This window comes from Rhea pennata, chromosome 2, assembly GCF_028389875.1.
Source record: "Rhea pennata isolate bPtePen1 chromosome 2, bPtePen1.pri, whole genome shotgun sequence".
Classification (NCBI taxonomy): Eukaryota; Metazoa; Chordata; class Aves; order Rheiformes; family Rheidae; genus Rhea; species Rhea pennata.
The window spans coordinates 67274461-67286887 of NC_084664.1; the positions used below are offsets into that span (position 1 = coordinate 67274461).

The 12427-nt window shown below is 44.5% G+C and overlaps 1 protein-coding gene across 1 annotated transcript in view; it reads right to left on the minus strand.

Annotated features, from left to right (window-relative positions):
- TMEM245 (transmembrane protein 245) overlaps nucleotides 1–8781 on the minus strand; it is a 91019-nt gene extending 82238 nt beyond the window's left edge. The window contains exon 1 of the mRNA XM_062568497.1: nucleotides 8173–8781. Within this exon, the coding sequence (XP_062424481.1) occupies nucleotides 8173–8781 (609 nt within the window). The remainder of the gene's footprint in view (nucleotides 1–8172) is intronic.
- Between the last annotated feature and the right edge of the window lie 3646 nt (nucleotides 8782–12427).

Genomic DNA, 12427 nt, shown 5'->3' on the forward strand with positions numbered 1-12427 from the left:
CTGGTAAATGACATCCTGAACTTTTTCCTGAGTGCAAAAAGCAGGAGAACATCTGACTAACTGGCCTGTTTGTTGTCAAAGGAATAAAACAGCCTACAAGTTTGGTTCCTTCTAGATCTCCTAGTTGAGAGGTATTTATAATTAGATGTTCCAGGTTCACCTACAACTACTAAACCAAATAAAATAGAAGCCTGGCATCCAGTCTGGTATTCAGTTCCAAATTACGAACTTATGATTATAATCTTGGGGTGACGAAACTGACCATCAAAACAAACACTATTACAGAGCAGTTAAAATCATTTTCAATGTATACTGCAACATTTTCTATGCTGTGAATTTAGGATAATCCATTAGGTAAATTATCCTGATACTTGCAGATATGGATATTGAAAATGCTTCTCTTGTAGTTCACTTGTGCTGCCTTAATATGCAAGTTACTTGTGAGAATTTCCATTAATAAAAAACTGTTCAAAAAAAATCAAGCTTTTCAAGATTCACTTGTGTAAAGAGATTTTTCAGAGAGTATCAACCTGCTACATCTTCTCCCTGAAGGCAGAGCATCACTATCATGACAAGCTTCACGATATCACTTTCACAAGTGGTGGCTCCTTTAACATCAGCAGCTCCATGTAGAAGCATAGTTAAAATTCTGCCGGACAGTTCCACACTGATCATTCTTTTCAGAGGTGGTGATAAAATAAATAACTTTTTTTTCAAATAATATAAGTAAATGCCAATAAATAAGTATCATCATGTAGTAAATACCACTAGGCTAAAGGCAAGCATCAGCTTAGTGCCTGAGGCTGCAGTTTATGCATTCAAAACTAAAGAAGCCTACCTGCCCTTTCAAAAAGCATACCTAATAGCAGGTTCACTCTAAATCAAGGATAAGTGTGAAAGGGAAAAAACAAAGGTGGAAAGAAAACACCAGGATCATATCCCAGTCATCTTCTGCCCATCCCCCTTTCTCTCTTTCAATAGACTCCATGAAGTCTCTATAAAGTTGATCTCCACCAAGTTGTGACAATAAAACAAAGACTGTTGTTTTGAAAAGATGTGTTTGTAAACAGTACCTGTGATGTGTAAGCCATAGTACCCATATTAAAAGTATTATTACAAGCAGCAGAAAGACTAAGTTAAAATGAAGGGTGGGAGGAATCCCTTCTTATGCTTATTTCCTCAATTAAAATTCTCCCTGTGCACTCTTCTTCTGTATCCTGCTCTGAGAATTATTGCTGCTGTATTCGGTAAATAAGGCTTGCACTACTAACAGTCCATGCACACTAGCTAAAAGAATCAAGAAGGGAGTTTTGATGCAAGTCAGATGAAAAAGAAAAAAAAAGCAAAGGCAGAGATAGAGTTTTCTTTGTTTTATACTGGACAGATCTTAGAAATCTGCACATCTGCTCTACAAAACAGAGCAAGGAGAAAAAGCTATCTGAAATGCTGGAAAGTAAAAAGAAATTATATGTAACTCAATCAGAACTGCATTTTTTTCCTTTACAGTTACTCTAACATTATAGTCAAACTTAAATCCTTTCCTTTGCTAGGACAGCTTTTGTCCCTCTACATGAATTGACGAAAGGTAGATGCTTTTTATGACTCCAAAGGTAACAAGTTCAATAGTGCTATGACAGCCAAGCTTTCCTGAATACCCGAAATCCAAAATACATTTTCAGAGAAGAGTATCTGAGATTTTCAGTCTGCAAGGGTTACTTTAGGAACTGCTGGATCTAATGCTAGGACAAAGTTTTCCTTCATGAAGGTCACAGAATCATAGATTCATAGAATCAGTAAGGTTGGAAGGGACCTCTGGAGATCATCTAGTCCAACCTCCCCACTCAGCAGGGTCACCTAGAGCATGTTAGACAGGGTTGCATCCAGGTGGGCTTTGAAGATCTCCAGAGAAGGGGACTCCACAACCTCTCTGGGCAACCTGGTCCAGTGCTCCACCACTCTCACAGGGAAGAAATTCCCCCTCACGGTCAGGCAGAACTTCCTGTGCTTCAATTTCTGCCCATTGCCTCTTGCACTGTCACACGGGACAACTGAAAAGAGTTTGTACCCATCCCCCTGACACCTTCCCTTCAAATACTTGTAGACATTGATAAGATCCCCCCTCAGTCTTCTCTTCCCCAGGCTAAACAGGCCCAGCTCTCACAGCTGTTCCTCATACGGCAGATGCTCCAACCCTCTGATCATCTTTGTAGCCCCCTAAAATGGACTTTCTCCAGTGGCTCCAGGTCTCTCTTGTACTGGGGAGACCAGAACTGGACACAGCCCTCGAGATGAGGCCTCCCCAGGGCAGAGTAGAGGGGCAGGATCACCTCCTTCCACCTGCTGGCAACACTCTTCCTAAGGCACCCCAGGAGACCATTGGCCTTCCTGGCCACAAGGGCACATCGCTGGCTCATGGTCAATCTGTCATCCACCAGCACTCCCAGGTCCTTCTCAGCAGAACTGCTCTCCAGAAAGTCAGCACCCAGCTTGTACTGGTGCCTGGGGTTATTTCTCCCTAGGTGCAGGACCGTGCACTTGCCCTTGTTGAAGCTCAGGAGGTTCCTCTCCGCCCAGCTCTCCAGCCTGGCCAGGTCTCTCTGAAAGGCAGCACAGCCCTCAGGTGTGTCAGCCACTCCTCCCAGCTTGGTATCATCAGCAAACTTGCTGAGGAGGCACTCTGTCCCTTTGTCCAGGTCATCGATGAAGAAGTTGAAGACCATGGGACCCAGTACTGAGCCCTGGGAGATGCCACTACCCACAGGCCTCCAACTAGACTCCACACCACTGGTGACGACCCTCTGAGCTCGGCCTTTCAGCCAGTTCTCAATCCACCTCACCATCCACTCATCTAACCCACGCTTCCTGAGCTTGCCTAGGAGGATGTTATGGGAGACAGTGTCAAAGGCCTTGCTGAAGTCAAGGTACCCAACGTTCACTGCTCTCCCCTCATCTACCCAGCCACTCATTCCAACACAGAAGGCTATCAGATTGGTTAAGCAGGATTTCCCCTGGGTGAATCCATGCTGGCTACTCCTGATCACATTCTTTTCCTCCATATGCTTGGAGATGACATCCAGAATGAGCTGTTCCATCACCTTTCCAGGAAGGGAGGTGAGGCTGACCGGCCTATAGTTGTCTGGGTCCTTCTCCTTGCCCTTCTTGAAGACTGGCGTGACATTGGCTTTCTTCCAGTCCTCAGGCACCTCTCCAGTTCTCCAGGACCTTTCCAAGACGACAGAGAGCGGCTTGGCAACAACATCCGCCAACTCCCTCAGTATCTGTGGGTGCATCCCATCCGGGCCCATGGATTTGTGGATGTCTAGCCTGCCCAGAACATCTCTATTCCTATCCTCCTCAACCAAAGGAAAGTCTTCCCTTCTTTGGACTTTCTCCCTCACATCCAGGCTGCAGGATTCTTGAGGGCTGCTCTCAGCAGTGAAGACTGAAGCAAAGAAGGCATTCAGTAATTCTGCCTTCTCTGTATCCCCTGTCACCAGGGCCCCTGCCCTGTTCAGTAGGAGGCCCACATTTTCCCTAGTCCTCCTCTTGCTGCTGGTGTATTTGAAGAAGCTGAAGGTCTTCAATAGCTTCCCTGACAAGAGAGCAGACAGTGGACTGCGAAGACATCCAACATCTGCTTTGACAATATTTCGATGTAAGGCTCATGGCAAAAAGTATTCCCAATTTTTTCTGGCATTCTAGTGAGGAAAGGATTAATTAAGTCCTTTAGTTGCTTGTTAACCATTACAACAGAATGAGTCACACCTAGTAGAGTCAGAGATACAGTCAGGCATACAGTTTCACAGAACCCTATAATTCCACATTGAGGGAAGAAGTTGGGGGGGGGGAAGAATTTTTACACAGACACACACACACACACGCGTACACAATTCTAACCATGATCAATAAGTTCTGACATACTCTTATATTGGAGAAAGGTTTTGACAGTTTCATAATCAAGGTGACAGTAGAGAGTTCTATCAGTTATGGTCATATCACATTTAACTTACTGATAAGATGAACTTCAGACAATATAAAAGAGCTGTTTAATTCATTTCATCTGCTGGGATCTACAAAAAAAAAGTTCTAAATAATTCTAAACCTGTGACCCCTGCTGACAAAAGAATTACCGCCAATAGCTGGCATTTCCTGTATATTACTTTAACTGTAAAATGTCAGACCAAAGTACTTTGAACTGCTGCTGCAAAGCAGAAGAATTTCTTTTATGTTAGGCACAGATGGATATAAGCATACTTCAAACACCTAGGAAGACAAGGCAATCCATAGATTAGTCTTTAGAAGGTATGCAAGAGTAACTATACTAAAATTGTTATAGCATATAAATGTGAAAGGGCATTTTTAGTCTCCTATTGCACAAATACCCTTTTTTCAGGAGGAGATAAACATCTCCCTTCCCTACTGTACCTATACAGTACATCTCCTCTACAGAAGAGGAGCAACCCATAAGGAAGGTTGGAGTCAGGGCAAGAAATTTTTAATGAGCTCCTATCTTTAAGGCCCAGCAGTCTACTATGATTCTTGAGCAAGCCTCCTCAAATAAGATGCAAGAACTGCAAAGCAGGAAGAGGAGGGGGAGAAGAGGGAAGGAGAGGGTGGGAACAGGATGCTTGTAGACTAGCATAAAAACATGGATTTGCTCTTCCAGTGTAGGATTTTGCAATTCTCTCTCAAATGGGCTTATCATCAAGGTATCTAGGATTCCTAATTCAAATTCCAGGTGTGACTTAAAAGTCACAGAGAGGAATGTAGCAATGTCTGAACCTCTACTCATCAGCACTGCGAACAGCTTTCCCAGATGCGAGGACAATGACACCAGCATGCCCATGCAGTTTTCTAAATCAGCATCATATGCCATTGCTGCACTTGCAGAACATTTTGTTCACACTTACACTGGAACCGAAGTTGAGAACTATTCATATGGTATCTACTGAAGCTATGATATCAAGACATTTTCAGACATCACCAAACTGGTACCGAAAAGCTCTACTGGCAACAGTAGTGGATCTTAGTTAAATTCTAACAGCTAGCCATCTCTGACTTCCTTAATGCAGCAGAGGTAATCAGAAAGGGAGAAGATAGATGTGTGCCATCCTTCATTCTGCAAGCAGTAGTGGTATTGAGGTGGCACAATTACAAAGACCAAACAACTCACAAGTTCCCAGTAAAAACAAACACATCTTAAACCTTTGAAGTTTAAGAGAATCGTGGGTGGCTGAAGCACTCACATCCATAGTTCACAGGATCAAAATTACTATAAACAACTCTTCTGTGCTAGTCAGATGCTGCCCTTACACTTTTTACAAGGCATGTTGCAAGAGACTTCGCTTGTTTCTTGTGTCTTTAATGAATGTTTTACATGTCACACTTGTGGCAAGGAAGTACTCTTTTCCCGTACACAATAGGTACCTACTTATTGTGTTTATGTAAATTTATTCTAGATCAAAATATTTCAAAATTAGAAATCTAGGACTGGCTTACAGCCTACTAAAAGAAACAAGCAAAAGTTACATTAATTTCATTTCTTGCACTATTACATAAAGCACTTACATGCTAAAATAGTTCTTATTTTCATGCAAGATATATTCAGAAGGAACTGGGGAAAATTCAGATGCCAGGAAAGGACAGTACAATGACGTAAACAGATCTGTAACATCCAAAATTCTTGCGCAGATGATAACAGCAAACTGTACACATGCACAGTCCCTGCAATATTACATGGAAATTAAATGGCTTAAAAATGCTTAACTGAAGTTAAAGCAGATGCTATTAACTGATACAATTCAAAGGTTCTCAGTAGGATAGGTAGAATTAAGTTACCCTACTTTAAGGATAAGCAGCCTAAAAACAGGTCTAAAATAATACAAATCAAGTAACAGCAAGGTTCAAGAAAACCTGGAACAGGGAAACACTGCAAAACTTACAGATGTTGCTAGGGTGAGGGAGGTTATTTACAAGGAGAAGCCCCCACAGTTTCCTCCTCATATAGTGCCCAGTAGGCAGCCTGATAGAAGATTACTGCAACAAGCTTGCTTAAGCAAAATCTACGATTAGCTATATTGATAAAAACACTTTTTTATTTTTTCCAAAGAACTCAAGTCAGAAGAGATCTGGAAACTTACTATCTTTTGTCAAGTTCAACATCTCCAATAGACACCCAGTCTTTACCAGAAATACTACAAAATGAAGTATCAGGGCCCTGCTAAACAAAATTGCACCAAGCATGCATAAACATCAGGTAGCATATTACAGACATATTTGTGAGGTTAAAACAGTGCAATTTCCTTTAATACCTTTATATCTACAAGGTACAAGTATAACTGAACCAGTAAAGTTTGAACAAAGGCCTTAGCCAAGCTGGTTTTTGTAGTAATACAGTTGATCTGGCAAAAACTTAGGTCAATCCGAAGGAAAGTCTTAAGCTTATCAGGTAAATTGCATGGCAACTAATCAAAACTTACAATGGGTAGTAAGTCATGCTTCTGTTCTTTCATCACTTCGCTGGAGGTAAAAGGAAGAACCTTTCCCCATACTTCTTCATTAAAAAAAGAGAGAGAAAGTGACCATCTCAGTCACTCGGTCCCAGATTATACTTCTGGGAACAAAACAGACCAGAAAAACATCTTCCCTGACATTCTCTAGTATATGCCAAGACTTAAGAGTAGAAAGCCAAGAAAATTTCTTCTAGTTTTCACCTTCAGGGCTTTCTGTAGAAAGTTTGTCTAGTCCATCCTAGACATACTAGAAACATCTAAAAATATTGTTCATCAATACCTTTAGAAGAACTATTACCTTTTCATTTCTGGTACAAAATTTCAAAGTAGTATTTGAGATATCAGTATAACCTAGCTCCACAAAAGGAATAAAACTAGGATTCAAAGAGCATGTGTAACTTCAAAACCAAAAGTCAAGATAAGCTTGTAAGAGTATATCTTTTCTTGACAGTTTGTTTGCCCATATAATGTTTTTAAAGTAGCTCTTTACTTTAAACTGCACTTATATTCCCATTAACCCAACTGCATACATTATTTTTCAGTCAAGTAGGGTTTTTTTAAGCCAGAGCAGCCTAGCTTAAAAAGCTGGCTAAAAAACCAAAAGTCTTTGACACTAAGGAATCTGAGCATGCCAATTTTTTTTTTAAGTACAACTTCACTGATCTGTGTTTTCAGGTATCCATTTACTTCAGATACATAATATTGTTCTTATTTACGATTCAACATTTAGAAGTAACAAAACGAAAAAGGTGCTGTATTGAGTTCTGCCAGGGATTTTAAACTAGACAAGCTACCAAAGGGAACCAACCTCTCAGAATCTTTATTAGAAGTAATATAGAGAAATTAAGTAAACAGCTTTTTAACTGTTGAAATCGAATTTGCAAGGTTTCCAGCTTAAAAAAAAAAAAAAAAAAAAAAGTTATTTTAAAAAAGTCAGAGAAATAAGCCTTAAGATGCCTTTCCCCTAAGTCACTTGCTGAGCTGAACTGCACACGCCTCTCAGCTCGAGTCAGCGTCTGCCCAAGACTTCGCCTGAATTACCCTTAACAGCATCTCATAACTTGAGCATGACTAAAACACAGGCATGAAAAGGCAGAGAGAAGAAAACGTATCTGCGTCTGCTGCACGCACTTTGATCACAGGACACTTCCCTGTACTGTCGGTTACAACTCAAAGAGTTTGTTAAAGCTACTTTAGGCGGGGCAAGCTGGGCTTCCTCCACCCAGCCGCGACCCCACGGCAGCGTGGGCAACTACGCACTTTGCTCCGGCATCCCCGAGGCGCTGCCTCCTCCCCGAGCAGCACCGGGCGCCCCACGCACACGCTTTCACCGCAGTCACCGGGCCCGTCAGCAGGGAGAAGGAAAAAAAGAAGAAAAAAAGAAAAGAAAAAGAAAACCAAACAAACGGAACTACGGCGATTTCAAACACGCGCGCTGCGGTTTTAAAGCTCCGCAGGACGGGGCGAACCCCGCCGCAACAAGTGAGATGGCGCCCAGGCCGTAACGGCCGCCCGTAACGGCCGCTCCCCGCCAGGCAGGGCGCCCCGGGCCGCCACCCGAGGCCAGCGAGCAGGGCGGGGGCAGCTCTCGCCCAGCGCCGCCGCCGCGCTGTGCCGCGGCCCCGCCGGCCGCCCCTTGCCGCCCGCGGCGGGCACTCACCCACTGGCTGCTGAAGTAGTCCAGCCCCTGGCAGATGAGGCGGGCGGCCTGGGCCAGCAGCACCTGCACGCCCAGGGAGCTGCCCAGGCAGTAGAGCCCGTAGAGCAGAGGCCCCCCGGCGCCCAGCAGCAGCAGCAGCCGCCGCCGCCGCAGCACCTGCTCGCCCAGCGCCTCCACGCCGTAGTTGGCGAAGCAGATGGGCAGCAGCAGGGCGGCCAGCAGGACGGGCGTGCGGGAGCGGTGCAGGCGGCCGAGCCAGCGGCGGCCCAGCGCCGTCAGCGAGCTCTTGAAGGGGTGCAGGAAGGTGCCGCAGAGCACGGCCCAGAGCAGCGGCCGCAGGAAGGCCTCCAGGATGAAGTAGACCAGGACGGCGGCGCCGCAGCACAGCCCCGCGAACAGCAGCGCCCCGGTGTTGTAGAAGGCCTGCTTGATGGGCTTCTCCAGCCGCGGCAGCGAGACCCCCGCCGGGCCGCCCAGCGCCAGCCGCGGCACAGCCGCCGCCGCGCCCTCCTCCGCCGTGCTGGGGGCGCCGCCCGGCCGCTGCCTCTGCGCCGGCGAGCTCGAAGGGGCTGGGGCCGGGGCGGCGGCGGGCTCCGCGCTGTCAGCCATGGCGTCCGCCCCCTCCCGCGCAGCGCCGGGCACAGCCGCGGCTCGGGGCGAGGCGCGGGGCGGGCGCCACAGCTGGCGAGGGTGCGCAGAGGCGGCGGAGCGGCCGGGGGCTGTAGTGCCTCCGCGCGGCTCGCGGCGCGGGCGCGCTCCTGCCCGGCGCGGAGGGTGCTGGGAAATGTGGTTTCTCCTGCAGAGAGCCCGCGGCCGCGCGCCTCGCCCCGTCCCCGGAGGCCCCGCCCCCCGGAGGCCCCGCCCCGCCCCCCGGAGGCCCCGCCCCCTGGAGGCCCCGCCCCCCGGAGGCCCCGCCCCTTCCCGCCGCCGCTTTGGTCTCTGGAGGCAGAAAGTGCTCGGAAATGTCGCGCTGTCATGGCAAGACTGGTTAGACCAGCAGAGGAATTCTGTCTTGCCCGAACTCGCTCTGGCATCGAATTATTTCACAGGGAAGCAGCTGCACTTCTTTTACTGTGAGTTAGGCCCACTGAAAAAGTTTTTCTTTTTTTAGGACTTGACACTTGCGACGTTTTGTTGCATCAAAAGGTTTTGTACATAATTTAGGAGAGCTGGTTTTCCTCTGTCTGCTGTCAGACCTCTGTGTCCATGCACAGAGATGACGGGTGAGCTAAAAGCCTTCGTCCGTACACTTGCACTGAGCAAGGTTTGCTAGGGCAAAATTCATGCTTAGAGAGGCCCCTCTCGGCTCACGCAGCGCCTTGTCTTCCTTTGCTCAACAGCTCATACACACATTTGACAAAGTACTTTAATTTCATGCAGTAGAGGCATTTATAGACCTACAGGGACTGTTTGATCCCCAACGGCGATGCGTCTTTACAAGCAGTTGTCCACATCAGAGGCTGTATTGCACTGTAAAATGATACTCTCTCACTCACTGCTCTTTGATCAAATATAACTGCCTCTTGGCAAGGTGCTGTAATAGGTAACAAAACATGCTTTACTGTCTGGATATTTTCAGTTCATTCAGACTGGAGGAAGCATGCCAAAAAACAAGAGTCTGTCTTCGTTTATTATAATATATGTATAGCATTAAATAGCAATGAGAAAATGAGTATTGATAATCCTTGGTGCCCTCTTAAATAGAGTGTGGTATAAAACATAAACGAGATATTAAGAAAACAGAGATGAGCTCGTACCTGTCTGCCATTGCATTGGCACCCATGATTTTGTGTGCTGAACTGAAGTTTGTAGCTTTCCAAAATGCTACCTCTAGTTCCTACTCACTTGATGTGCAGTCAGCACAGGTGAAAATTCCAGGCTGTCTTAAATTTGATACCAAAATACTAGCCGTTAAGATAGCCAAAAAGCCGAGTACACAAGCAACTCTGATCACAGCAAGTTAATCATGGTTTATCCCCAACATAACCAAATGAAACTGTGAAATAGCTTGGTAGTAAAGCCACCAGGTGTCAGCAGTGGCCTGCATGTTTGGAAAACCTTTTGACCTGTTTGAGAGACTTCTTTTTTTTAAAAAAAAAAAAAAAATGTATTACTGAATTTTTGTGAACAGAATCATGGAATCAGTAAGGTTGGAAGGGACCCCTGGAGGTCATCTAGTCCAACCTCCCAAAGATTTCCTGGTGCTGGTTCTACTAAGGCTTGAATCCCGGACCTTGAGCGTGTAAAGCAGGTGCAATAACCACTACACCTCTCCCACATCCTACTTCATTAATTCACCTCAGTTTAATGGAAAAGCAATATCCTCCTAGGATGAATAAAAAATACTCAATGTAAACTACTATTTTTTTTCTTCTGTTAATTGTGCTGTAATATTGAAGCTTAAGTTCATCAGTAAAATATAAATTTTGTATCTTTGTCATCAGTATACACCTTCATATTTTGGGCTGAAATGTATGGTTTTTTTAATGCAGATCAATCAGATCAACTTTTAAGATGAGATGAGTCCAAATGAAATATTATTTACAGAATAGTAGGGAAAAAAGAAAACAAAATCCAGGCCTCAGGAATGCTGGCTCAGAGACGTTATACTTAGCGACTGTAGCAATGACTGGTTCGAGATGAGCTAGCCAGCCATACGGACTGTGCCATTCTGATCTCAAGAGCAATGCGACTGGCCTCACTCCAGAAAACAACCTTGTTTGAGGTCTCAGTTAAACTAGATGATATTATTGGTAGTGTAGTACCTGAATGATTCATGGAGAAGTCTATGAGTCTTGTTCAGCTAACAAGGCATATGAATTGCATGGTAATAAGACACAGCAGGCAGTAGCAGCAACACAAAGATGTTCATTCGGAGAAACTGTGTGCAAAACCCAGCACCAATAAAGCTCTGGGATGGACAAGTGGACACGACAAATCCAGAGCGCTTGGTATCTACCTGACAGGGTTGGCCCACGTGGTAATTGTGTTCACAGAGCAAGAGAAAGTTGCACAAACAAGGATCTGAATAACAGAATATTTTGGCCTTGGCAGGTTTTGTTTTGACAATCCACCAAGCACTATATGGAACAACACAAGTAGAGTGCAAGACCCTGGACTGATCATGATCACTTGGATAGCACAGAAAAAGGAAAATTCATGGGACCCACCCTCTCTTGCACTGCAGTCTGCAACTGCAGGCTAGTGATAACTGAAAAATAACAACCAGGACACAAAGTAAAGCAATACATCTTATGGTGCCTTGTGCCACTTCCCCTTCTCTGTCCTGCTCAAACCTGAGAATCCTTAATTTCATCTTCCTTTTATCTGTGCAGAAGCCCATTCTCACTGCTTCAGCAGCTGCTCTGCCTTGCTGAACAATGAAGCAATGGTGATGGTAGATAAAGGACAGATAAGTTTGAAATTTGGTATCCTGATCATAGCTGTATCAAATATATTATAAAACCATCATGTAAAGGTCACCACAGAACCTCTACCTTCTAATACGTGTTATGAGTTAACTAATTGTTAAAAATACAGATATTTTTATTTATGTACATCTTCACTGTAATTCTCATGGTGAAAACAAGAAAACAAAATGTAGATCCACACATCTGTAAAGACCTCCACGCATTTTAATTTGATATTGTGACCAATTTTACTGACTTAAATGGAATTACTCAGAGTAATAAGTTCAACCTCATGGCATAAGAAGGAATTATTAACACAACATAAGACAGCGGCAGAGACTTCCTTAGCCTCCCAGAGACTGATTTTTTTTCCTTTTATAAATGCCATACGACATATTTTCTTAGGCTAAAAAGGTGTTTATTTTAACAGGTTTATAAATATTAGTGTATGTCACTGTCAAATAGCTAACCAGGCTCACTTGAACATCAACAACATTTCGTATAAAACAGATGTTACAAAAGCGATATTTTAGGGCATGCATTGGTTGTAAAATAGTACTGTAAGTAACAATGACTTCATTATGTATTCATTCAGTGTTATTTTTCTGAAAAGGCTAATGCATAAATACAAGTTTGATGATAACTTCTGGATTACGAAACCCCAGTTCTGTTCTCCTACTCAACCAAATTCTCAATGTATTTGAACGGACGCTAGGTAGAGTGTACAGAATTGAGACCAGCATAAAGAATGCAGAACACAACACTGTAGTTACAAGTTGCTTATCCAGATATATTGACTGGAATTTACTTCTGAGAACACTGAACAAAATTAAAAGGTAGAGCTG